Here is a 27667-nt window from a genome sequence, read left to right as displayed (position 1 = left end):
TCCAATTACTCCTTACGTTGAGGAAGAACGCGTGAGTCAGCCCTGTCATAGGGGTCCCCGTTTACTAATTCAGTCCTCTGTTACTTTAACACACAATTAATCAATGACAGGAAGGTGTAGTCGGTGCTGTTCATCAGGAGCGTAACGTGAGCCAGGGTGAATTAATACAGTCACTGGGGGGATTACCGTGCTCTCGCTCTCTTCCTGAAACAAGAAGGAATTGCCACCGAGACAAGAACAATTTAAATCGACAACACTGAGTAATGACTCAATTTGCTGCAGAGTCTAAACACTACAAGCAAATGGCATTACTAAATCATTAGAGCACATCTAGCTCTCTGGTTAGAATTCAGTGGCTAATATGGCTGCTTTTACAATCTAAAGTACGCTCAAACTGAGACCTGGATTTTAAAGTGCTTTACAACCAGAATAGCAACAAACGTTTAAACGCTTACAGGTGCTTTTATTTTACCCAACCGTGACCATCCTCATCATTGCATCACCACATGAAAGAAAAACAAGAACCCAGAAGACGAAACGCTGCACGGGCGATGCACGTTTACGCAACGATGTCCAGCGTCTCGTTTGAGGATTCGATCGTGGCTCCTCAGAGCGCTCCAAAAGTAATCGCCGTGACTCGAGCTCACCTCGGGGACATTTTAAAGACAGAGCGTGAGCCTCTCGTACCCGCCTCTTACACAGCTGAGAGGATGATGCATTTCCTCGGAGGTCCTTTACCTTCTAACCAACAAAAATGTCCTCCCGCTCAGTCACCTTTAGCTTTCGGACCTCACACAGAGAGCAGAAGCTCTACCACTGAATCAGATCTGAATCTCATTCCAACCACATACTCATAAACTCATATCATGTCTATGGTGTCTGGGTACAAAGTCACTTCAAGCATACAAACCTCTGGATGCCGTTCATTTGATTCCTCAGGTTCTGACACTGATGATGACTCCTTTTAGGCTTCTTCTTCTTCTTCTCTCTGGATGTTGAAAAGCTGCTTTTCAGCGTTTGTTTGCAAAATAGGTTAAGAAGCTCGCAGCACCTCTTTGAACGGGGCCAAGAACTCCACGTGTAACTGATCTGATGGACATCATTGACCTCAAAACAACGCCACTATATTCTTACTTACAGCCATAAACGGGCACATTAGCTTCTTTACTTGTGTAACCTTTAAACGTTTGCCAACATCTGTTATGATTTCTTTTCTTCTCTGAAATTACAGGATGCCCAGTACTTGCTCTAGGACACGAGAACACCAAAGCTTAATCACTTTTTCTCCCAGGAGAAAAAATGTATATGAAAAGTTGCTATTCCTGCATCTGGAGTCATTTAGCACTACAGTTTATAGTTTTTGCAACCTTGTAATTGTGTATTTTCCCAGTACAGTCAGTTTAATTTAACCCAAAAACCACTAAAGTAAAAAATAATTAAAGCAAATGAATACATTTAAGAAAAACTGAGGTTGTACACAACTCAGCATCATCAGCTTTTCCACCATGGCCCATGACTTATGTTCTATAACCTGTTGAAGTCCATGATATTCACATAACTCACATTATTTTGGCTTTTTCCCTGAAACACTTCCGGACTTTGTTAAATCTGTAGAGCCTGTTTGCTGCTAATCACTGCTGTGTGTTTCGTTGCTGCTGTAACAATGTAACTGCAACAAAAGTGCCAAAACTGACGCAATGAAGCTCCAACACAGGAAGACGCTATAGATCCTGGCAGGAGGTGGTTTTGCTGGGATTACAGAAACAGAACTACAGTGAAGACAAATGCAGGAGCAAAAAGAGCGCGTCACAGAAACAGACGGGCAGACACCAGCATATAGGTGGATGGATAGATACAGAAATAGACGCCGTGCTGCAGACACGCTCGTCTGTGCTTTAAGTAACAGAAAGCCTGGCTGCCGGAGCAGTCTCATTTAAATGTCATTGAAATCCTAAAAAGCCAGAACAGTTCAATTTAGATTTTGCACATCATTAAGTCATTCATAATTAATGCGCAACTAATTAAGGTTTTGTCATACTTATTAACAGGATGTTTAATTCTAATTACATTCAATTCTCAGTCTTAAAGTAACATTTGGATCTTTTTAAAACACTGATAAAAGACGCTCGAAGGGATTCAAGCACATTCAGCCCAATGTGAAAGTCTTACCTTGTCGTCCTGGTCACTCTCAGTGTCGCACTGCGAGAGAAGGAAAGAGAAAGCTCAAATTAGGAATAAGATGTCCAGTTCGTGGGGTTTTAAACAGTTTGCATTCAATCCCAGTGCGTGTGGTCACCATAATCTCATTCATCTTATCAACTTTTTAATGACAAATTTATCACATAACTTGTATTCTGGACCTGGATATCATCAGATCAGTTCATTAGCTGATCCAAGCAGCAGAATGTGAAATAAAGTGAATTTCTCATGAGCGCCCGTGCCCTTGTTAACACTGGGCACCATGTAAAATTCAGACAGAGCTGGAATCTCCGAACTCTAATCGCCACTGGAATTCTAATAGCATGATGTTGTTGCTGCTTCAGGCTGGGGATGGCAGATTGACACGAGGAGGAAGGGAACTTGGTAATGGTGGGAGGAAAAAGGGGGCTAGATTTCAATTTTTTGTTCCAATTTCAATTTCAAGGTCCACTTAATTCTTTATCAACTAATTAGCGTGATGCTGGGTGAATGGCGGCCCTCGTAGTTGTGCATATGGCTGAGGTGCAGGGAAGCACTGGAGTCAGTAATGAAAAAGGCACTGGGGGGGAATACGGGCAGGGGCTGGTACAGCGTGTGGGCAGGAGCGCGAGGAGGGGTTGGTGGGTGACGATTAAAGTATGGCAGGAGTGAAGGGGGGGGATGATTGACGGCCCACGGAGTGAGCGACAGAAGGCCGTGTCATTTCTTCCTTCCATCTTGTGCTCTTTTTTTTTTTGCTGATCTGGGCCCTGCAGAGCTCAAAGGTAGCTGGCTGGGTTTGTGGCTGATCTGCTTCTCGGGCTGGATGGTAAAAAGGGGGCTTGCGAGCTCAGCAGGAGCATAGCATCCAATTTACAGGCCTGTCCCGCACAGCCCAAGGGGCTGCCTGCGGCACACTGCCATGATGGTCAGCTCCAGCAGCTCATAAATTATGCAGAGGCAATAAACGCACTGGGCAAACACTCCTCAGACGTTCCCTGCTCCATTTCGCTCTCACTCCTTCTCCGCCATACATTCCAACCCCGTTTTAAGACAGCGCGCAGGAGCCCTGATAACAAATAAAGATAACGACAGACGACGGTAGATCACGATCACGCGCGGGTGTCTGTGTAATATTAAAAGCTCCAAACTGCGTGCATTTATGCATCTCTTCCAGCTCCTGAGTAAATAGGCGTGTCTGCCTGCATCGCTCTCTCGTGGCCTCCCACACAGACTAACGCCGCAGACGAGATCAACGGCGTTCAGGCTTTTGAGAATGTAGCAACAGCGACGCGACCGAGCACTCATTAGCCGCTTCTCTGTGCACGACGCAAGCAAGCGAGGGGTTCAAATAATTGACATAATTTCAGTTTTCTGCATTGTGTTGTGATCCACGAAAAAAAGGAGTCTAGCCTTTCTTCCCCGTGTTCCCTTTTTGTTCTTATTTTGCTCTCCCTGCTTCCCCCGCTCCTCGGCTGTGCAGCCAATTGCTTTGATTGCCAAGATAGAAGCCGGCTGGAATGACTTGCCCTTGCTTGTGAAGCAAATGGAACATGCTAATGGAACTCATCGTATTACCCGATGCAAAAGTGCCATAGCTCATTACTTTAAGATAAAGGGATATCATTGTAGACGGCAAGCAGAATTGACTTTCTGTGCTGCGACTTGATGATGATTTAATCAACTGCTCTCTTTCACTTCTCATCCCCGAGCCTGTCGCTTTCGCAGGTGCCGCTAAACGAAGCACTCACACGGCTAGTGGGGGAGAGAAAAGAAAAGAAATTGCTGTCATTACTTTCCCCCCCTAGGAATAGAGGTATGCAAATTTCCCAAAGCGACAAAGGGTGGGGGGTGGAAAAGGTGGAAAACTTAATAAAATGGAAATGCCTTTATAATGAGCAAAGTAAAAAAAGCCTAAGATCAGGCCTGACAGCCGAGAGCAGGCGATCTGAACGTCCACGACGCCAAAGCTCCCGTGAACTCTGTGTTCGAGCTCGGGCAGGAAGTAGTAAATAATAATATCTCGAGAAGGATAAAAAACAGGTTTGAGGCAGAGCTGTCACTCACTGAGAAGTGATCATAGTGAACGAATGTTTCGCTTCATGCACAACCCGAGGTGGGGAAAAGTCTGAGTACCTGATCAGGAGCCGAGGTCTGCACTTCACAGCTGGAAGTGTCAGGAAACATCGGTACACCTCATCATTAAGACTGAGCATTGTTTTTACAGGTCAGCACGAGCTACAGCTCTGTGTGATACAACAGCTGCTGACATGCGAGCATGAAAAAAACAAAAACCCGCAGCTATGATTAACCACGTCAAAAACACTTTAGAGCAATCCTGGGACGCCGCGGCGACTGAAAAGACATGTGTCAGGCGTTTAAAACGAATCTATTGTACCGAACAGAGAAAAAACAACAAAAGTGGTGCCACTGAGATCACTGACAGGCCGAGGTAGAAAGTCTTATTTAAAGCAACAGTAATGTACAGTAAGGAAACCATTAGTCCTGGGAGAGGGCTGGCAAAGGAAAGTGATAGTCTACCAGGCCCGGTGCCATTTACACAGGACCTGCATTATACTGTACAGCTAGACCCCAGTGTTTAGTTTAAGTAACACAGGAATGTCAAACATTAGCTTCAGCTCTAAGAGCTGTTGATGTTGGCCTGTATCCGGACCACTTCTGATTGCCGCTCTGCTCTCACCCGGGCCTCTCTCTTGGCTGAGTGCTCTTACAAATTTCCCTACACTCTGTCCAAGCATTGAGCCTTTTGTTTATATTGGTCTGAAAGTAGAAGTAAATTATTCTTGTCCTAAATCCTCTCCAGCTGAGAGCAATACTGGCCCAGTAGAAGGGGAACAGAAGGAGCCACGGGCCGAATGCTAAACGACGCAGCCGTGCTATCGTCTGTAACAGCAGGGCACGGCAACGTCTCCTGCCAGAGCTACCCACAGCGAAAAAGTCTGCACTGAAGAGGTAACCACATCACACATGTTTGCGTGCAAAGCAAGTATGCCATGATCTCTTTTCCAGCATAACCTTCTGGATATCCACTGGTCCACAAATACTAACAGATGTTGGAGCAATCAAGAAAAAAATAACATGACAACAATAAAGGTCCAGCAGAGTGTGTTTAGCATGTTCTTGTAATTCCTGATTGGCTGTCTATGTTGCTGCAAGTTGAACAGCGCTCTCTGCGTGAAGTTAGCCTCGGGTTATGCTTGAAAAACTGCCATCAGTATTAACCTCTGCCCGTGCCCTTGGAATTAATTATCATTGATATGGTCTTCATTAAAGCACACTAGTGCACAGAGGAAGGTGCCTGTTTATCAAACCGACACTGGATGTCCTGCAGCAGCGCTGAAGGGGTTAAAGCCCAGGGAGGACGCCAACCTGCCTGCAAGCCTGGGAGCTGGAAAGACAGCGTGAAGGATGGCAGCCATTGCCAGGGTCAGCTCTGACACTGCCAATGTGATGTGCTGTCGTCGAGGGCTCCTCAATCCCTCCTCCTAGCGGCTCCTTCCTGATATAGCTGCATGTCCTGATGGTTTTGTGATGCAAACAGTCACATGGCAAAATGGTTTTCTCCCTTCCCGGTGCATCCTCCTCCATCTGCTGCTGGGGCCTGGATGCCTCAGACCGCCTGCCTGTCACAGCGTGCGTGGAAATTAGCTGGGGAGGAGGTGCTCGCTTGTGCTAATTACATTTTAATCATTGGAAATGTGTTGGCAAATCAAGCCTTGATTGCCATCTTGGAGCCCAGTGCTCTTCTCTGCAGGTCGGGGATGGGGGTGGGATGACTTCTGGGGCTAGAATGCGTCTGAGCCCAGACTCGGCAAGCTGGACACCTCATCCTCCACCGCAGCTTGATATGGCGGCGTGCCTGGCCTACTGCTGGGTAGGGGCTGTGCCACATTATTCACTGGGAATAGAGAAAGACCAGGATGGTAAAATGCGGATCTGTGCCATGCATATTCTCCAATCCCCCACTCACACCTCCCATATTTATCTCTCTTTCTCTTACTCCCTTTCGCTTTTGCACCCACACATTACTAAGTCTGCCAGTCCCGCCGCTGTGAATTGAGGAACAACAAACAGAGATGAGCTAGAGGCGACTGATGAGCTCAGGTTTTGCTACACAGCAGCTACTTTGGCAAACAAAACTAGAAAATGAGACTTAAAAAAAAGGCAAAAAACAAACTGACGTAGTTACATTTTCAGCTTTTAAATAAACACAAAATGATCAAGGTTGACAAGAACACTTTGCTCACAGAAAGCTGATTCAGTTTTGATGAACATCTGTGAAAAGCCACGTTTCCTCCGTGATATCCAATGTTACACAACAGACTGACTCACAGTAATGAGCCCCGAAAGGACGCAACATATACGCATCCGGACCCGCATCGTGCTCAAGGGACTTCACACCCACGTGAACCTCAGATAAACTCTGGGATTACTTTACTTTAGCTGCCCGACACACATTAGTTATTACAGGTTGCCTATAAAGGACACCTATAAGTTCAGGGAGTGGAAGAAAGATTAACAAAACTCGCCTCGCTGGGACGGCTCATTTAAAGAAGCCGCGTTCTGTGGCGACGAAATTGTTTCTGCAGCATCTGCTTGATGCCGAACTGCAACATGAACGTACGACGGGAAAGGAAAGTCCCAAAAGAAATCACAGGCACAGCCTGAGTGTTTCAGACTGTCTATACAGTCACATAAGGAAAGTTCTTCTTCTAGGAGCCAAGAATACTTCGTCAGGGAGGACCAGATTTCTGTCTGGACTAATATAAGCAGGTCTGATCCACATGTGCAATGCTGGCCAAATGCAGCAGGCCAACATCTGAACGCAATTTCCCTTCAAATGTAAAACTTCATCCAGAAGATATTCAGTGCGACCGCAAACTCCAGTTTCTAGTCAGGAGGACAGACGAGATAAAGGAAGGAGGGAGGCCAGAAAAATGAAGCTTTCCACAAAGTAACAACAACATTACAGCCTCTGATCTTTGCTTTCAATATTCAGCACCACAGTCTTTTTATTTTTTATTTATCTGGGCCGTTCCCAAATGTATGGAAAGAATATCTGAGAGAATTTTCAACATCTGACGACTCTCTCTCGTTTTAAAATATCAAATTCTTATTATTTCCTCGTCGTTAGATCTCTTTTCCTTTACATCCTGATCACCAATAATGTCAAATCGGACTGAGACGGCTGCCTGGACGATAAGATTTCCTCTGAAGGCGTACAAGCTCTACATGTGTATATTACTTCCCTTTTTAGTGTGGACGAAGGTAGGACATTTAACTCTACTGGAGAGGAGGCACCGCGGGGCTGAAGTGATGCTTAGCAGGGTGAAGCTCTCTGTTGATCAGTCCCATCCACCCACCAAACACGCTCACAACACCACCTGACAAAAGGACCGGGGTAGGAAGAAGGAACAGAGGTGCCACGTTCTCAGCGTCTCAACGTTTTTTAAGTCATATCAGCGCGTTTCTCCAGGCTCTGCACAGCATTTGGGGTTATGTGATAAAAGCCTAAAACGCAGCCCTACACGGACCTTCGTTCAGCCCGGCTCTGTTTATATAAGCCAACAGAGGCCCGAGGCTCAAAGCAGATGCTGAATTAATCAAAGATTAATAGAAGGGTTCTGAGATAATTACATACATCAAATTGCATTGTTTGCGTGGTTATGGCGACTCCCACGAGATGAGTCCGCTCGGTGTGCATTTTAATTACCCCCCTCATGCTCGACATTAATAGTGATATGATTTGGCATCCTCGTTACAGCAATCTGGTCACGCACACAAGAAGAAGAATTTCCCAGATGAAGAAGTGGACCCGCAGCTGAGCACATGAGGCTGAGCAGGCAGATGTTCTTAGAATCAGTGAAGCCCTGAGCATCACCGAACCACCCTGGTGTCAGAGCACATGTAGTGACTGCACTGAAGAAGGCTACGCCGTAAAGAATGGCACAGATTCTATGACCAGCTTTTAGAAAGAACTGCACTGCAATGAGCACATCTCATGCTGCCGGCATCACTAATTTTCACACGATCCCTTATGAAATAACACAACTGCTAATATTAATCGTGCAAAATGGAGCCATAATACAGAATTACCTGCAACATTTGCAGTTTACACGCACTCGCAAGCGCGCTGTGTACGAGCTGCAACCTTCTGCAGGCGAGAGATATAAACCTCATCTGCTCCCCTAACCTCCCACTTTCAGCCCCTCCCCTCCCTCCTCTCACACTGACTCATCGCTAAGGGGGGAGAAAAACATCAGGATTAGGTTCTGTGCCTCTAATCACTTAACTCCTCACACCTGATGGCACACTATTAACTTTGACTGTCTCCAGTGACCCCGTGGGTCGTTGCCCATCACATCAAGTTTTTATTAGGGAATTTTCCTCATCATTAGCCATGGCCTGGAAACGAGCCATTAATATTCATACTGGCAAACCAAAATGAGGTCCCACTGATTTTCCATCATCCAGGCTGTCTGTGCAGCTGCCGCTGTTAACAATCACCCCAGTGCTGCACATTTGCCACGTATCATTATAGGGCTTCATAAAGCTCTTTTTCTGCTTCTGCCATGATGGGAAGGAGAGCAAGGTGGTGGCGGAGGAGGAGGTGGAGGAAGAGAAGGCCGTGAGAGCTGCAGCCAGCTGACACCCGTCTGAGAAAAACTGGCTAACTCTGCCAACAATCTGCCTGGAAGTCTCATTCATATACCGGCGCTGTCAGTGCTAACAACCCCTGCAGGCTCTGCCAGGTACACAGCTGAGATACGCCGACTTCCCTGTGCTCTCACATTAGAGCACACATTGTTTATCAGTGTGTAATGGCAGCCAGGAAAGCAGCGCTTTGGAATGGACTGAAATCGTGTACAAGATGCTGACATGTCTGAGGATCACGGAGGGTTTTTATTTAGACAACGATCCTTTTCTGCTTCCCAGTAATATAGAACAAGAACGCAGCATTGTTATTGGTTATTATTACAGGTTTACAAGCAGGACTTTCTTAAACATTAGACTTGTTTAGCATGCACTCACAAACTGGTTGTTCCTCCTCCTGTTAGCAAAGGAGGAGCATCTCACATTACAGCTGCTGGTGCTCAGGCTACACGCAGCGTGAACAGATAAGTTGCGTCTCCCGCTGATGAGACTCCACCCTATTCTCCATCCACCTCAGCTAAGAGTAGCTGGCCCTGTCACGAATGGCAGCAGCATCCATGCCTGATATTTACATATTTGCTATTTGCACCAGCAGGTTCTCCTCCATCAGTGAATAAAACATCCATCCATCTTCTTCCATTTTTCCAAGTCAGGGTACGCCCTGGAATGACTGGACGACTAATTTAAAATCTCCAGTTAACCGAACCCCTCTGACTCCACCCCTTTGTGTCTGCGTGGCTCCTCCCACAGCCCAAACTCCACACAGGAAGGCCCAGATGGTGGATTCAAACACAGGACCTCCTTTGCGCGAGGCAACAGTGCTAACCACTGCTCCACTGTGCCACCCTACATAAAACAGGGAAAAATAAATCCACGAACTCGCGTGACGTAATGAGACACAACACCTACTAAAGGTTATTTAGCTCAACTGTGATAATTTTGTGAATTTTGGAAGTAATTCTTTGGGTGAAATCTAGTTACTCGAGTATGAAACTGGTTGTCTTACTATGACAAACAGACTGCACAGTTGACAATATTCAGTAAAACAAGGACAGAAGGTGAGACGTTCTAACAGATGCAGCTGCTTCAGCACCGTCTTCCAAATAATTAGAGCCGCAGTGACAAAAACACTTTGTTTTTCCTCTACTATGATTTGCTAGCTGTCACAGTGTACATCTGAGTCGCCTCATTATACAGAAAGTACTCAAATAAAAGCAGACACTGCACGCTCCTGTCAGGAATCTGTCTACCACACATGCAAACAAGCAAAGATGAATAAACATTAGTTGTTGTTGAGGGCTGGTCTTTGAGCCGCGAGGCTCACAAAGATGCGCTTTGTACAAAATAAAAATATTTAATTTGAAAGACTGATGCAAGGCAAAATGAAATTAAAAGGAACCCATGCTAACTGCTAAAACAAATTACTCGCAGCACGCTAAATTACATTTGCTCCTCCATCAGCGAGATCAAACGAGCCTAGTTTGACTCTCCTGCGCTAATGATTTCCTGCATTCACCTCCTTTTTCATCCCAGGGGTGTTAATAAACACTCTGTCTGTTTTTGTGTTTGTTTGTTTGTGTGCTTTATTTATACATTTCCCAGCCCCGCGTCTCGCTCCCTCCCTCTCTCTCGCTCACGTCGCCCATGCCGGTGGCAGGCTGGGTGAATTAGAGGGATCTAATGTAATCCCACAGACAGCGGGCTCCTGAAAAACGTGCTCAATTAAAGCAGGATGAGCCCAGTGGGAGCATCCCTGGCGGGGTGCGGGGTGACTGACATGGTCCTTTGGTTGGGATTAATTAGCATGCTAAATGGTAGAGCACGATAGCAGCCCCAAAGCCTAAGGACAGCCACCTGACATCCAGCAGCTCCCACAGCACCGGTACAACATCATTATGGCTGCGGTTCGAGCCGGTCACGGCCTCATTTCATTTCCTGACAAATGCAGGTTCAGACTAAAACAACAGCACCCGCCACAGCATCTCGTTGACATAATTACAACTAAAATTTCAAATTAGCTGATGTTTCCCAGGCTGTAATTCTACCTTTTAAAAATAATCCCAGTTTCTGTCACCAGGCTGGATTACACAACATTATTACAACATGACAGCTGGGATTGTGCGTCACACTTACAGAAGAACTTAATGAAAGACGGCCCAGGTTTGCTCAGCAATCTGGAACCACCACGACAATTTTAATCTTTTTTTTCCAACACAGTATTCTTGGTCTGCAGATTTCTTTCAGGGTCAGCCCCCAACCATCCATCTGGGGGAAATAATGAGAACTTATGAGGCTAATCATCACAACGCGACTGCGTCAGAGCGAAATAGACTCCATCCATCTCGAGTCAAAAGAGTGGAGCGCAGAGCTTTTTGGGTACCTGGTGTCGTGTCAGTGAGTAAGGGTCAGCTGTCACGAGGACCACCGGTGTTTTTCTAAGCCACCGGTTTGAGCTCTGTAATTAGCGTCTCTGAATAAGCAACCAGGTTCCAATACAAACTGACCTACCCTCACCCACACTCCCCAAGCTTCAAGCTTGCTCAGCACAATATCCAACATATAGTTTATGACAGGCCTCAGTGGGGCTTTCTTACAATCCACAGACACTGCAGAGGGGAGAAAAACAAAAAAACTGAGTATTTTGTCAGCTGTAATTACTCTCCAATTATATGGTCAAAATATGTCATTACAGGGCACTTTGTTGTCCAGGATGTCTGGCTTTGATCAAGTTGTGGCACAATGTGTTTCACATTAGTGGCCCTACTGTGATGTATGTTTCCTGTCACAACAAGGATAACAGTGAGGTCAGCAACGCCATCCATCCCTGAAGTATACCCCCTCCCCTTTGTTCTGGCCACGGGGAGTAAGAAAGTAATGAGGAATAGAAACAAGTCAGTAACAGAGAGGAAAATCAAGGAGTTTAAAAATGGATCTTCATCCTATAACTAGTGTAAAATATAATCCACCTGTTGTGTAACACGAAACCGTGACAGTAAAACTTCAATGCTTCCCACCAGAATAAGGACATAAAATATTTAGACAAGCTATCTCTATTATCTCTATTAAAGACTTTTTTCCTTTGCCTTTCAACACATCCCAGCACTATTATTGGTCAAATTCCCTCCGGGTGCCTTTAAACAAATGCCACGGTTGAAGTGACCCCTGAGGTTTGTTTCAGCGGTGTGAAGCTGATGGACCATTCATCACTTACACACAAAGCCAAGGTCAGAGACTGTTGCCCCGCAGCTCTGCACTCAGCATCATATATTAAGAGTGAACGTTCAAGGAAAATTACCACATACAATGACTACACTCCCTGTGGAATTAGCAGCACTGGCTTATCGAAGATGAACGAGTCAATAAAGAAAAACTTTCCACTGGAACCGCTCAGAGCCGAGCAGAGCTGCCGGGCTTCTGCTGGTCATCTGCTGAGAGCCAGTGTGAGCTCTTCCTGGGGGATATCAGTAGCATCCCAGGCCATGTATGGTTTGTGCTCCTTCCAAGAGCTCCCCATCCCACCCTAGGCCCTGCTGCACACTGGCCTACGCTGCAGACACCACCATCTGTGCTGCCTCCTGTTGGTAAATTGGCAAACGAGGCTGCAGCCCTCCCCTGATTTGGGCGTTTGGCCCAGGGGTTGAAGGAGGAGGAGGGTGGCTGGGGTGCAGTGAGGGAAGCTCCCTGGTGTTTCAGAGAGCCACTCCATAACACTTTCCTCATGAGCGCTCCTCCGGAGGGCTGCTGGAATGTCTTGGAGCCATCTGGGGAGAAGTGGAGCGTGGCAGGGAGCAGCTGGACGCGTACAGCTGCTATTTAAGCCCTGGCAACTGAGCTTCATATCAGTCAGTCAGCAGGAAATGCAGGGAGCACAGCAGAGCAGAACCTAGCAGATGAGAGCTCGCTACACAGAGCTCCTGCTCGACACTCCTGGCATAAAGCTGCTCCGTCTTTCATTCACTAAACCCTACAGAGTTTTAAAAAGTAGGAAAAAGACACAAAAATGACATCGAAAACTGCAGAAGACTGAAAAGTCAGCGTAAGAAACAGCAACAGAAAAAATTACAGTGCAATGCATGCATATGCACTGTAATCATTTGCATCATATGCAATCCTTTTTTGCATGTTTCAATTTTATTTATACAGCACCAAATCACAACAACAGTCACCTCAAGGTGCTTTATACTGTAGGGTAGATCCTACAATGATACATACAGAGAAAAACCCAACAATCATATGACCCCCTATGAGCAAGCACTTTGGCGACAGTGGGAAGGAAAAACTCTCTTTTAACAGGAAGAAACCTCCAGCAGAACCAGGCTCAGGGAGGGGCGGGGCCATCTGCTGCGACTGGTTTCAGATCAAACTAACTTTAATATTAGACAAAGCTATGACGGGAAAATATGACCAACTTTTCCGAAACTATGTGGGAAAGATGTATTATGTATAAAGATGTAATTTCACTGGCCACACCCTTGATTGTTCACTTTAATAGAATCTGTCTGACAAAGTGAAGCAGCATCAACATCCATCAGTCTGGTTACACGGTCATTTCTAAAGCTTTCGGACTCCAGCGAACCACAGTGAGAGCCATTATCCACGATGGAGGAAACAGAATAGTGATGAACCCTCCCGGAAATTGCCGGCCAACCAAAGTTACTCCAAGAGCACATCAACGAGTCATCCAGAAGGTCACTAAAGAACTGCAGAACTTACTTGTCTCAGTTAAGGTCAGAGTTCATGATTCAAGAACAACACGAAAGAGACTGGCATCATGGCAGAGTTCCAAGGGGAAAACCACTGCTGACCAAAATTGTTGCGTCTCATTACATGTGGTGTAAAACTAACAGCATTTCATAAAAAAGAACATCACACCAACGTGGAGGTGGTAGTGTGATGGTCCGGGGCTGATCTGCTGCTTCAGGACCTGTTTCAGGACCACTCTAAAACACACCAGCAGCTGGACTTGAATTGCATCGAGATGTTTTGGCGTGACCTTAAACAGGCTGTTCATCTCGACAGCATAGACGAATTAAAAGTTTTGCAAAGCATAACATAGTAACATGAAAGTCTCACTGCCTGTTATCACAAACACCTGATTGCAGTTTCTGCTGTCAAGTGTGGCACAACTACTTATCAGGTTTAGGGGCAGTTACATTTTTATATAGGGCCAGGTAGGTGAGGACACCTTTTTTCCTTTAATTAAACAAATCAACATTTAAAATTGTTTCTACTTGGTTTGGGAAAGGGGGCAAATACTTGTTCTCAACACTGCATTTCCGATCCTGTGGATGCAGAAAAACAAACAAAATAGATGAACTAGCCTGGAGTACAGACTACTTGTTAAATGTTACAGTTGTTACCATTTTAATCATGACTAGGAGCTATAAATAATCCATATATAAAAAACAAACAAAAAAAAACAAAACACCCAGCTCGCCCCTGCGGGCGGTTTATCCTTCAAGCTCGGGTCCTCTACCAGAGGCCTGGGAGCTTGAGGGTCCTGCGCAGTATCTTAGCTGTTCCCAGGACTGCGCTCTTCTGGACAGAGATCTCCGATGTTGTTCCTGGGATCTGCTGGAGCCACTCGCCTAGCTTGGGAGTCACCGCACCTAGTGCTCCGATTACCACGGGGACCACCGTTACCTTCACCCTCCACATCCTCTCGAGCTCTTCTCTGAGCCCTTGGTATTTCTCCAGCTTCTCGTGTTCCTTCTTCCTGATATTGCTGTCATTCGGAACCGCTACATCGATCACTACGGCCGTCTTCTTCTGTTTGTCTACCACCACTATGTCCGGTTGGTTAGCCACCACAATTTTGTCCGTCTGTATCTGGAAGTCCCACAGGATCTTAGCTCGGTCATTCTCCACCACCCTTGGGGGTGTCTCCCATTTTGACCTCGGGACTTCCAGGTTATACTCGGCACAGATGTTCCTGTACACTATGCCGGCCACTTGGTTATGGCGTTCCATGTATGCCTTGCCTGCTAGCATCTTGCACCCTGCTCTCTTTGTTACCATCCGACTACACTTCTCCAGTCCGAACGACATCCCGATGTCATTGCTGTATAGCCTGGTAGTGTGGATCAGTGAATCGATGTCTCGTTCACTCTTGGCATACAGCTTGATGTCATCCATGTACAGGAGGTGGCTGACAACTGCTCCGTTCCGTAGTCGGTATCCGTAGCCAGTCTTGTTAATGATCTCACTGAGGGGGTTCAGGCCTATGCAGAACAGCAGTGGGGACAGAGCATCTCCTTGGTAGATCCCGCACTTGATGGTGACTTGTGCTATGGGCTTGGAGTTGGCCTCTAGTGTTGTACACCACATCCCCATTGAGTTCCTGATGAAGGCTCTTAGGGTCCCATTGATCTTGTACAATTCTAAGCATTCCAGTATCCAGCTGTGGGGCATTGAGTCATAGGCCTTCTTGTAATCAATCCAGGCAGTGCACAGGTTGGTCAGTCTGGTCTTGCAGTCTCGGCTGATTGTTCTGTCTACCAGTAGCTGGTGTTTTGCGCCTCTGGTATTCTTGCCAATTCCTTTCTGTGTCCCGCTCATGTATTGACCCATGTGCCTGTTCATCTTAGCCGATATGATGCCTGACAGGAGCTTCCATGTAGTACTGAGGCAGGTTATTGGTCGGTAGTTGGAGGGGACCGGTCCCTTCTTGGGGTCCTTGGGGATCAGGACCGTCCGACCTTCGGTTAGCCATTCCGGGTGTCTCTCGTTAACTAGCAGCTGGTTCATTTGTGCTGCCAGACGCTCGTGGAGTGCAGTCAGCTTCTTTAGCCAGTAGGCGTGAACCATGTCTGGGCCTGGTGCTGTCCAACTCTTCATACTGGAGACCCTTTCTTGGATATCTGCCACTGTGATGGTTACTGGACCCTGTTCAGGGAGGTCGCTGTGGTCTGCCCTCAGATCCACTAGCCACTGAGCATTGCCGTTATGGGTTGCGTCCTTCTCCCATAGGCTCGCAATATCGCTAGCCCGACGTCCCGGGGCTATCTCTGCCCTGCCTGTCGGGCTATTGTAGGAAGGAAAAATATATGTCAATGCTTTTGCATTCTTTCAGAAATGTAGCTGGGTAATTATGTCATTGGCATCGGTGAGCCACTGTCAATATGTGACATATTGAAATCGTGTTTGAATTTGCGCTTGTTTTTTGCTTTCACTTTGCAATCGCGCGAACTGTGTATAGAGAGCGACAGCACTGATCTGTGAGTGATGATAATTTGTGCACCAATTCCTCTGACATCGTCTTATTAATTGTTAGCTTACTATGCAAACATGACAAGTGAAATCTCCCGCAGCTTAAACATGTGAGAGGTTGATCGCGCAGAGAATCGCTGAGCTTATGTGAGTGCGGCAGGATATATATTTCACTACGATGACCTGGATGACTGAGAACCTTCACAGACAGATATATATTTTAGTTCTGCTGAGCCAAATAAGACAGGTCAGGGTGAAGAAGTGACAGCCAAAGAAAAGCTTACCACAAAACGGAGAAGTTATGACAAATCAGACTATAAGGCAAAAAGAAAGTGCAGCTTTATGGTTTCATGGACAAAAGAATTTCTGTGGCTGCAATATGACGAGCTAAAAAACAACACGCACAAGGGTTAGGGTTAAATTTAAAAACTGTACTTTTGTGTTAAAATATATATTTATAATTTTAATAAATGACAAATTAAAAAGGCATGAACATTTTTTTTTGTATCGAAAAAATATCGAACCGTGACACCAAAGTATCGAACCGAACCGTGAATTTTGTGTATCGTTGCACCCCTAATATATATATATATATATATATATATATATATATATATATATATATATGCACATACATAGATAGATAATCTATATGATGTATGCAGTCACCAGTTTCAAACTGGGGGCCAGAAAATAATGTCACAATGTCTTCTGACAAAATGTGAAACAGTCACAACTTCTAACTCTGTGACTTTGTTATGGGATGCATTTATGTTCAGAAATGTTAACTGTTATGAGAGGTGAAGCAGCAGTACTTCAACTAATGGTCAGAAGTGTTTTTGCATAACATTACAATGTGAGCAAAATTTACCTTTGAAGTTTTGTTTGTATAAAGTTAAAGCGTTGTGACTTTGTAATGTTATTTTTAATATGATAGATATTCAGGTGAAATCGTGTCAGAGTCAGTGCATTCGTTTTTGTGTATTTTGACAAACAGATGCTAAATTCCTTCACTTGATAAACTTTTCTCAAATTTAGTGAAATAGAAAAAACATGGACATGTCCTCCAGCCATGGTGGAAAAGTAATCAACGTTTAAAACTTGATTTCTAATAAAGACACTCGTAGTTCTGAATGTGTTACACATCAGAAAGATGTAGGCTGCTGTGCATTAGCCTGTGTGAAGAGAAATTCACAAAGCCAAGAAATAAAGACTGTCTGTGTGAACAGGGTGTAATGTCACACTCTCAAGTTCACATGAGCAGCAGTGCATGCAAAGTTAACTCTGAGTAAACATTTCCAGTAGTTTGAGAAGAACAAACAGAGAGAAGTTTGACGACTATTTCCTCCAAATGACGCATCTGTCGCCATGCACTCATATTTGTAACTGTATCATTTTTTCCATGTATCCGTATTTATTTTACAAGTTGAAACATTTCGGAGCATCAGCAATGCCTTTTCAGAAGAGCTACCATATTTTCAATGATGAGGAATCCAACCATATCCTATCACGGTCCTGACCTCAGGATCGACACTCGTTACGTTTTCGTGAGAAACGCAAACTGCAAGGCTACGACATAACCTGCATCTGGACAGAAGGCAGTGCTCATAAGAGGCAGTGCAAAGCTCAGAAGAAAATGAAACATTTCATAACTGGTGGCGAGAGTCTGCAAATACTAAAAAACAACCAGAGCCAAAGTGAACGAGCGTCACACAGACAGGCAGAGAAATGTGCACAACAATCAGCAAAAGAAGAACTGGATTCTCTGCAAATGTCGATTGGCCACCAGAGACTACATGGGAGGTTTTCTCACTAAGCTGTACACGTCTCGATTCTCGTGTGGAGTGCCCCTCCCTCCCTCTCCACCTGCGCACACACACATGCACCCACCCCCCCACCCATGTGAAGCTATGGGACAAAGTGCTTGTCAGGAGAACATTAATTAAAGTGTTAAAGGTAAAAGAAGTATCGACTTCCTCTCTCCTGTAACCTCCTCAACCACTAGCAGCCAGCAAAACCCACTGCCCCCTGAGGTAACATCTTCTACTAGCTCAGGCCCAGGAGCTAACTGAAAGAAAAGCCCCACTAAGACCAATTAAGGCCTTCACTAGGAGACTGAAAGGAAGACAAATGGAGGCAGAAGGCCCGATTACAAGAAACCTTTGTACAGATGTAAAGCAATTAGAGCGGTCTCAGGGGCCAGACAGTGTGGTACCTGTGAGTCATGGATCCTACAGCCAGTCGAAAGTCGGAACAATCCCTCTTTTCTGTTTAGGGCCGCAGTCAGCCTGTGTATTAGTGTCATATATCAGCCGATAGGCCTGGTATTGGTTTCTCTAGTGCAGGGAAGAGGCAGCAGTCTGCCAAAGAGGACCACTCCACCCTCCATTATCCGTCTGTTGGGAGAACAGGGGCTCTATTATCCATTCAGGCGGGGCCTTTTCGATAAAACAAGGGCAGATAGGAAGTGTGGAAGCTCTCAGGTGTCTCCTTCCACTAGGGAAGTTTGTCAGAGAGGTCACTCTGATAAAAGCTGGGGTAATTATACTGCACAGCATCCCCGTTTACCAGTCAGAGCACATTTAACCAGGACAGCACTGTGACCTCTAGATCGGCAGTAAATCCACACCGACTGAAGCTCATCAATGGAAAAAAATCAATAGGGAGCAATTTATAGGATTATCGAAGCGTGCGGAATTTTTAATTGTAAAGGGGATTTCTGTGCGTAATGAGCGTTGTCACCTTTTTAAATGGCTGTTTATCAACTAACGCACACGCCGGCTGCTTAAACGTGACTAATTCTATGTATCTTTGCTGGCCCTGCTGTCACTGACAGTCACAATAAAGAGCAGACAGGGTCACAATCTGCGTAGTAACAAATCGATCGCTAATGGAAATTTATGCTCGCTGCTCCAATCTACAATTAACTAAAGCAAAAACCCTCCTCCAGACACGAGATTATGAAATAATTTTGACAAATGGAGGCTCGCTTCATAATGACCTTTTTTCCTTCCTCCACCACGAGCCGAGCCGCAGCCCTCATTATTTATGGGAGGTTTTAAAAAGCAGGTATAGGAGAATGAATGTGCGGCTGTCAGTGTGTGTAATGGGGCTAATAATGGTGTCCGGTGCGCCGCATAATGAACCCCACCCTCACAGAAGAGCTATCTCCCCCGCTCTCGCCGTTTGACGAGCACTGCATTCTTCAGCAGTCTCCTGCTTTAAACGCCTCCGTCTGCAAGTGGCAGTGTGGCCCACAGAAGCCAAGACACACGAGCCACGGCTAGCAAAGACATCTCTGGGAAATGACTGCTGCAGCTGCTTCAGCCATTTGTCTGCACCCTTATTTGCAGATACTTAACACGTACCACCAAAACTAACACAAATAGATGTCTTGACTGCTAAAAGTTAAGTGATTTAACAGGATTCGAGAGTGACTACTTCGTCCGATTTAACTATATTTTAATTTTAACAGCATGAAACAGCTCTGGGAAAACCTTTGCTGTCATTAAGTGCAGAACCCATAAATGTGGCTATGTACTGAATAATAAAATTTATGTTTGATTGCCTGGAATTGCCAAAGCAGTAAATCTGCACAGCAGTGCCTAGCTTGATTTGGGAGCTGAAGAAAACCATTTGACTTCACAGTTCAAGCTTGATGAAGTCCCTGGATGCTGCTGGTTAAGGACTTAAGCAGATGGCCAAATGCTTGGCGCGAGAAAAGAGCTGCTCTGAATATTTTTTGGCAAATCTACAGGCATATGGCAAAAGTTCATGCCAAATACTCTATTTCACACACACACACACTAAAAGATACAGCCTGTGGGAAAGAAAAAGCATATTAGGAAAGAATAAGAGCGAGAGAGATGAGCGAATGACAGAACAAAGTCAAAAGTATTAGAAATATGACACAGTTTGCTGCATAGGCATCACCGGCCCCTCCAGCTCTCCTCAGACTTTAATAATCAGTGTCATGACAGCATTAAGGGGAGGAGATAAACAGGCATAGCTGCACAGTCTGAATGAGGGCTGGGCCACAGCTCGGATCCTTCAGTCTGAGACCAAAGTATTAGGCTTTGATGACATTTTGCAGTGCATGCACATTTAAGATCGCTTGGTATCAATTTGGTGCTAATAAAGACACAGAAGCGAAAATACAAAAACACCACAAAAGAGAAAATCAAATACAAAGCTGATAAACCCCGCCCAATATCACGCTTAGACAACTGAATCATACATTCAAGACTCTGGATAAGCCGCATGTATTTTTAAAACACAGACATGACAGCGAAGGAAAAAAATAGTTGGAGCTCTGTAACCACTGAAAGACAAAGGGTGAGTGGCAGCAGATGCAACATCAGTGGGAGGAAATCTCTCTCAAGGGTCTGACAGGAGGAGAGAGAGTATCAATCATCTACAGAAGCCACTTCCAACAATACAAACCTCCATCACTTTTATCCTGCGAGTGGTCCTGCTCCACCGTGTTACACGACGTGCATTTGTTTTGATCTGGGACACCAGCCTCAAACATCACAGCGCCGTCGACACAATATAGCCTTTTTGTAAGGTCTCGAAAATGTCACTGCCATAATAGATGACGTTGTTTTAATAAACATAGACTAAAACCCAATGATTGCTTGTCTAACAGAAAACAGGAAACTGTCATTCCTGTGCGTTTTCACCTGGCTCTTGTTTTCATATGCTACTGTCATATTTAACCCTCTCAAGGCAGGCGTTGCAGATTTGCAACAAGCTAACAACCTGATTACCCCACATACATATCTTATGAGTTTTTTTTACTCAGAAGTACCACTGCAGGTATTCTTTTGTGCATTAGCAACAAAAACATAATTTGAGCCTGAGAGGGTTAAAAGAAGAAGCGAAATAAAAACAGTAATGTGTCTTATTTTGAAAAACTGCAGGAAAAGCACCTGAATGAAGAATGTTTGCATCCCTGACATGAAAGTGAGGCCAAGGACGTCGTATCCCAAGCGTTAGATTGCTTTCACATCAGATGATTAGCTTCATCCATGCTAATTACAGTGAATGGAAACTAATTAAGAGGAACTACATGTCAGCTAATGAGGATTTGGGGCTGTGTCCATCTTATAGCACAATTTCCACTCCACTGCCCACCAGCTATTTCCAGTCTTCTTGAAAATATCTTCTCCAAATTGGCCCTTTTTATATCCGTACCAATCAGATAAACTGTAATTTGAACGTCAGTTGCAGCACTAATAGGACAAGCGATTAACACCTCAGTCAGAGGAACAACGCATGTGTCTGTTACAATGAATATCTAGAGAAAAGTTTTCATTAAAACTAGGAGAGCATCGATTCCAGGCAGCCTGTTCTGCAAAATCTCCCTTCAGTTCTCCCACTTTCCTCTGTGGCAGATCCTAATGATGTGCATACTGCTGGCGTGACGCTAATAAGCAGCTCTGGCTGGACAGAAAAACTCTCGGGGAAACAGCAATTACTTAGTTGGTGGTGATGGTGGCAGTTCCCACCAGATCCGCTGCCACCTGCCTCCACCTGACAGTACCTGCAGGTTGGAGGGGAGGTCATCCGGGGCAGGACCCCCGACTCTAAACTGCTGAGCTGTTACATCTGGTTCCATCTGGCCTGATTGGGGCTTTTCTCACCCGAGCACACAGAAATGCAATTAGGGCAGGAGGACATGGGTAATGCTGGTTGCTGAGCAACAGTCAGGGAAAGCCAGGGACCCTTTCCGGAAACGACCGTCCCGCTGACCTCACTGACGAGACCAGAACATTAACCGAGACGTAACAGCGGCTACGGCGAGGACAAACACCGGCTCGTCCTAGAGGCAGCTGGTGAACTTGGTGCAGGGGAAGCCTTTGAAACACGGTGTCATCATGTGGCACATTAAAGCTAGCTTATTAGCGATGCTAATATGCAACTACAGCTCGACAAATTCCCTCTTCTAGATTAATCCCCATCTAATGCCATTAATCTGAAAGTAAGCATGCCGTTCCCCTTCAGCCAGAGCCGGTCCTTAACGCTTTCATTACAGGAGCAGTTGCTTAGCCAGCTGCAGGTTTAATTCCCAGGTATTTACCTCCTCATCTCGGTTCTCTTCGTCGGGATACCAAACACAACTCTGCAAATTCACTTTGCATTTTTAATAGATGAAAGGGGATAAGTGATGTCAATCACACGGAGCCACAAATGAAGTAGGCCACAGTGGCTTGTTTGAATACACACAATGTGCACGGAAACTCACACAAACAGGCGCATACCTAAGCTCTGCCTGGCTTCACCGGGGAGCTCAGGCTTGTAATTAGCCACACGAGCTGCAATCAGAGTCCAATGACAAATTTTTGTGCAATGGCTTGTTTTCCTAACCTCCGCAAGACCTCAGGCAGAGGTCCACTTACCCTGTCAGAACCAGCCCACCGCTGAAATCACAACACTGAAATCACTCCATTCCACTGCAGCGCCACTGATTAAATCTGCAGAGTGTAGAGTGCAATTTGCTAAATTACAAGTATTTTGCACATGTAAATATACTTTAATTACAGCAATTAAAGAAGATTATGGGAGATTGGCAGATGGGGAATGTAATGTTGTTTTAATTAGAGTTTGAATGCACTGTAACACAAACAGAATGTTAACCCCTCAGAACAGAATGGGCTGTTAGGCCCTGACAAATTGTATCCTGATGCAGCTTTTTCAAAGCTTATAATCACCTGCAGCTACAATGTGTGCGTAGCAGAAAAAGAGGCTGGCGAAAACAAAGAGAGAAAATCACGGCCGAGAGATGGAAAAAGTGAGCGGCACAGAGGAGGACGATGAACAACAGATGGAACATTCCTTGACCGTGCGTCGCAGCGAGCTGAATCAGGGTGACATTTAAAAATATTTTGACAAGAGTTAATACGGAATTAGAGGCAATTAGACAAGATTTAGACCCGGAGATCAATCACAGAAAATTAGAAACAGCTCACACGCTTGGATACGAAGGACCCTGGAAATTAAGGCTAACAGAGGATCTTGGAGCAACATGAAAGCTTAGTGCAAAAGAGGAGAATCAACTAAGCTGATGGGGAGGAAAAAATCCAGACCACAAGTAAAAGGATACAAGGATCAAAAGGCTTTAATGGAATTACCATAGATTAAAAGGTAGGCCAGTATAATGCAGTTATAATGCAAAAAAGACAAAAAGTTACAGATGATTTCAAAAACAAACCTTCAGGTGACGGCGCTGAGGTGTTTGTGCATCTCACGCTGAGGGATTTTGGGGTCGTGCACTGTGGATCCAGGAAAAATCCCCTCGCTGGATCTATATAGCTGTGCAGCAACATTTAATACATTCCAGTCAATAGCCTATTAGAAATTCTAATTGAAAGTTCAATGGCCTTACGTTAGAGCTTGCAATAAAGATTGCCTTTGGAAAGCCATTTAAAGGCTTAATCTCTTTATCATGCAGTATTTGGAAACCTAACTTTGTTCTTGTTAGACAGATCAATTGCATTAATTTACAAAATGGGAGAAAATGTCACCCTTTATCCTTTAAATCCCAGCTGGGTGAAGAAGGCAAATTAAAGAGGGGCAGCACTGCTTTTCCCCTATAGCGGGAGAAATAGGTGTCATAGCAGACTTGACCTACAAATTTTAATTAACACATGAAATATTCAGCCTCCGAGATGAAGCGTGTCACACAGAGCAAGCGAGGTCTTTGCCAAGTTAACTCTTTCATGACCAGCTTGAGTTTTCAACACACACACACACACACACACAGTAGTGGCATTGCCAGCTAACACTTAATTGTACCTACTATTGTTGGCAACTTCAGTGGATTAATAAAGTTAATTATTCCTCTTGTATTAAACCATCTGTTATTCCGTTGTGTTTAAGCTTAATGCAGAAGAATAAATGAATATTTATACATTTAAAACTATAGTGCAATATTAGTAATATTTTTCTTTAATCGGCCCACTAATCAGATTTTTGTCCGATTTTCTGTCACTTGTTCAGGATTCTTTCTTCACATCACCACAACACGTTTTCATAATAATTATAAAATTACATAATATTGGGCTGGCCCCTCTTTTGCTGACCCATCGAGGCATGGACTGCACCAGACCCCTGAAGCTGTGCTGTGGTGACTGCACCAACATGTTAGCAACGAGGCCTCCATGGATCAGACGTCCTGATGTTGGACACCTCAAACTATTCCTGAACCATTTCTGCCATTTGGTGCAATACCCCGGGTCTGCAACAATGCTTAGGTAGGTGGTACGTGTCAAAATAACATCCACAGCACTGGCTTGCCTTCTTCCCATCGTGCATCCTGGTGCCAGGTGATCCCCAATTTGATCTACAGTAGCTTCTCTGCTGTCTCGAACTATGCAGGCCACCCTTCAATGACCCTGTTGCTGGTTCACTGTTCCTTCCTTGGACCAGTTTTGATAGACACTGACCACTGCAGACTGGGAACAGCCCACAAGAGCTGCATTTTTGGAGATGCTCTGACCCAGACATCTCTCCATCACAGTCTGGCCCCATGTCAAACTTACGCTTGCCCATTGTTCCCACTTCTAGCACCTCAACAAAATGTTGACTTGCTCCCTAATATCACCCACCCACTAACAGGTGCCATAATGATTGTCTAAAAATGTCTTAGGGGAAGAAAACGTTGGGATATGTCACGTCTCTGTGCCTTTCTAGATTTTCTTCCATCTTCACACTCAAGTCCAGTCCATTTTGTCTGAACCCTACCCCAATGCATAATTAGTATTTGCAATATTAAATGTCATTGCAGATTTTTGGAGAGCTGTTCTCTGAAAGGCTGTTTCAGTTTTATTATCCTGTCCTGACACTGGCCATTTTTTTGTTTAGCTGCCCTTTAAAGAGTGCCAGAAATCACCCCGGAGTGCTCGGCACCATTTAAACCTTGAACTCCTGCATTGTTTTTCAGGACAGTGCGTTACCTTGACTTTCATTTCAAAGACATAATAGCTTTTAACAGTTCGCTGCACCTCCATTGTGAGGTTCTTGTTCTGTATGTGCATCAGGGACAGCTCCATGGTTAGCCGGTAATGATTAATCAAACGCCGGTGAGGGACGCGGCTCTGTGGAAGTGGTCTAACCTGTTTGTGTGTCTGTGTGTGTGTGTCTGCTGTATCTATGTCAAAATGCTTGCGTGCACAGGGACCTTTCCATTGTTGACTTGTAAAAGACTAATATCAATTCTACATCCTGGCTCAGAATTATGGAACGATATTTCTGGCACTGCTGACAGTTATTACTTTGGAAATAAAGAAAGAAACAAACCGGTGTTAACAATAAACTGCATGGTAAACATCTTCCATTGTAGAGTTTTACTGTGCCCACTAGGGCATGTATGCAATCTAGTGAGACATGTGAAAGCCTTGTCTGGGATTTTACCATGTATCCCTGTGAACTATAAAAAGAGAGAAGCCAAGTGTCACATTTGGCTTGCTTTAAGAGTCACTCTAGTGATCAGAGCCACTGAATGAAGCATAACTCATGTAGAAATGGATACATTTGCCAGCACCAACCGGGAAGCAAATCAAACCTTCGCTCCTGTTCCAGTTCTCACGCTTTCTCCAAAATTAAAGTCACGTGAGCCTCTTCAGAGCGCCCTGGTCATCTGTGAGGAGCTCCCACCAGGGTGCCCTCTCTGAAGCCTTCAGCTCGCTTTCTTCATCCTTTTCTTTCTGGTATGACCATGTGAGGAATGACGGGCCGATCGCAGGGCACGACAAAATAGCCATTCAGCAGTCGGTGGGTTAAAGAAACGTTAACATCCCGAGTCTTTAAATTGTCACATAAGTCAGCAGCTTTCAGACAAATTGAACGAAATCGACGCTTTCAGGGGCCCCAGTGAGGCAGCATTTCTGTTCTGGGCACAAAGGGAGCCCCTGCTAGAAAGAGTCTGAATGGCTGCATTATCCCTTTGGTGCCTGCCCAGTCCAAAGGCTCATTTCACACCGACCACCACCTACTATTAGCTTTCTTATAGTTCTTATGGGAGGATGATAATCGATTCCACACTTCTAACAAAAACCTAAAAAGGCGTGGCAGTTCTTATTAATCACAAAAAGCCATCAAACTCGTCATCCTCGGCTCCAATTTCTTATAATCGACAACCGTTACACAAGTTTTCTTTGCGAGCAGGAGACAGAAATGTGAGCAACCACAGGGTTGATTCGTAGGTAGTCTATTCACAACAGATGAGGAATTGTATGTTTGATATGTAAGCATGTACCGAGAACCAAAGGGCAGTAGAAAGCTGAATAAGTCACCAAATACACCAATCAGCTGTGATCACCTGCCTAACATTGTGTTGGCCACCTTTTGCCTCCAAAGCAGCCCTGCCCATCGCGGCGTGGACACCACCAGACTCTAAGACTGCTACAAACCATTATTCTGATAGTCGACTAATCAGATCATCATCCATTGGACGTAAAACTACAGCTTATTGCACCAGCAGCATCTGCTCTTATATAACTATCATTAGCTTACAGCTTTAAGTGTTTCAGGTCTGTGCTAACTAAAAATAAAGACAAGATGATAGTTTATTAAATTTTAATGAAATTTGCAGATTGTTTCGGTGAAGTTTAATAAACTCCTTGCTATCTAAAATATAACAGGACACCGGAGTAAATTCTGGAGCATCTCACACTTCTGATGATCAGCTGTCTGCTTGACGTTTATTCAGCTGTGTAAAAACTATAACTTTAATCTCAGCCAAACCGATTTACTCAGGATAAAATAAAACACTGAAAAAAGCCAAACAATAACATGTTTAAATTATCTGAGTGACTTATATATCAAGTTTAACCTGAGTAGCCAAAGATCGCGGGCGGGATCTGAAAATGATGTGCCAGGAGTCCGCTGTTCTCACCGGCTCGACCTCCCAGTCAGCTATCGAGCTGGTGGGTAACAGACGTCTCCGAAAACGTCGGAGCGCTTTTGCAAATATGTGAAATTTATTTTGTGACCCAGAAAGAATAATAAGAGTAATATTACAACTAAGTAGCTGCCACGTTTGTTTGAAACCGGGATTGGCTGAGCCACAATTCTGCAGTGCTGCCACCTTCTGTGTCAGTCTGTTATTACACTCTTAAATCCTACTGCTTATTCCTGCGTTTTTCGGGATCTTACAAAGCTTTAAACGATGCGTCGACTATTAAATTAGTCACACAATGCACAATGACATAGACACAGGCTGTTTCAAAATAAAACAGGAAACACTGAGAACATACAATAGTCAAAGAATAAAACTAAAATACACAAAACACTGTGAGTACCGTGTCACACTGAGACAAGCAGCGATATTTTATGGCGACCAGCCAAACTAAGAAAGGTATTAATTCAACTAACTAGCGCATCAGGTAAATGAGGGTTTCAGGTGTGACATACTGTGGCTACGAGCTGATAATCTTCCTGGCTCAGCAACACCATGACTGCTTAATGTTTCACAAAGATGCAGATAAACTGTTAAAACTGTATAAATCAGCACAGTTTAACATTTTGGACAATAAAGGCAAAAAAGGGTTTGAAAACCCCCCAACATTGTGAAAGCATTGATATTTCTCAGGTGTGTATAAAG

The 27667-nt window shown here is 44.8% G+C and overlaps 1 protein-coding gene across 1 annotated transcript in view; it reads right to left on the bottom strand.

The window, feature by feature from the left end:
* Window positions 1–2077: 2077 nt before the first annotated feature.
* The window catches only part of LOC146623700 (autism susceptibility gene 2 protein homolog), a 227844-nt gene continuing 202254 nt past the window's right edge, over window positions 2078–27667 (bottom strand). The window contains exon 4 of the mRNA XM_085364259.1: window positions 2078–2199. Within this exon, the coding sequence (XP_085220385.1) occupies window positions 2137–2199 (63 nt within the window). The 3' untranslated portion in view covers window positions 2078–2136. The remainder of the gene's footprint in view (window positions 2200–27667) is intronic.

The sequence above is a fragment of the Diplotaxodon limnothrissa genome, linkage group LG10 (assembly GCF_057381915.1).
Source record: "Diplotaxodon limnothrissa isolate DT_005_m linkage group LG10, D_limnothrissa_male_GT1.1, whole genome shotgun sequence".
NCBI lineage: Eukaryota > Metazoa > Chordata > Actinopteri > Cichliformes > Cichlidae > Diplotaxodon > Diplotaxodon limnothrissa.
This window is presented reverse-complemented; position numbering and strand designations above follow the sequence as displayed.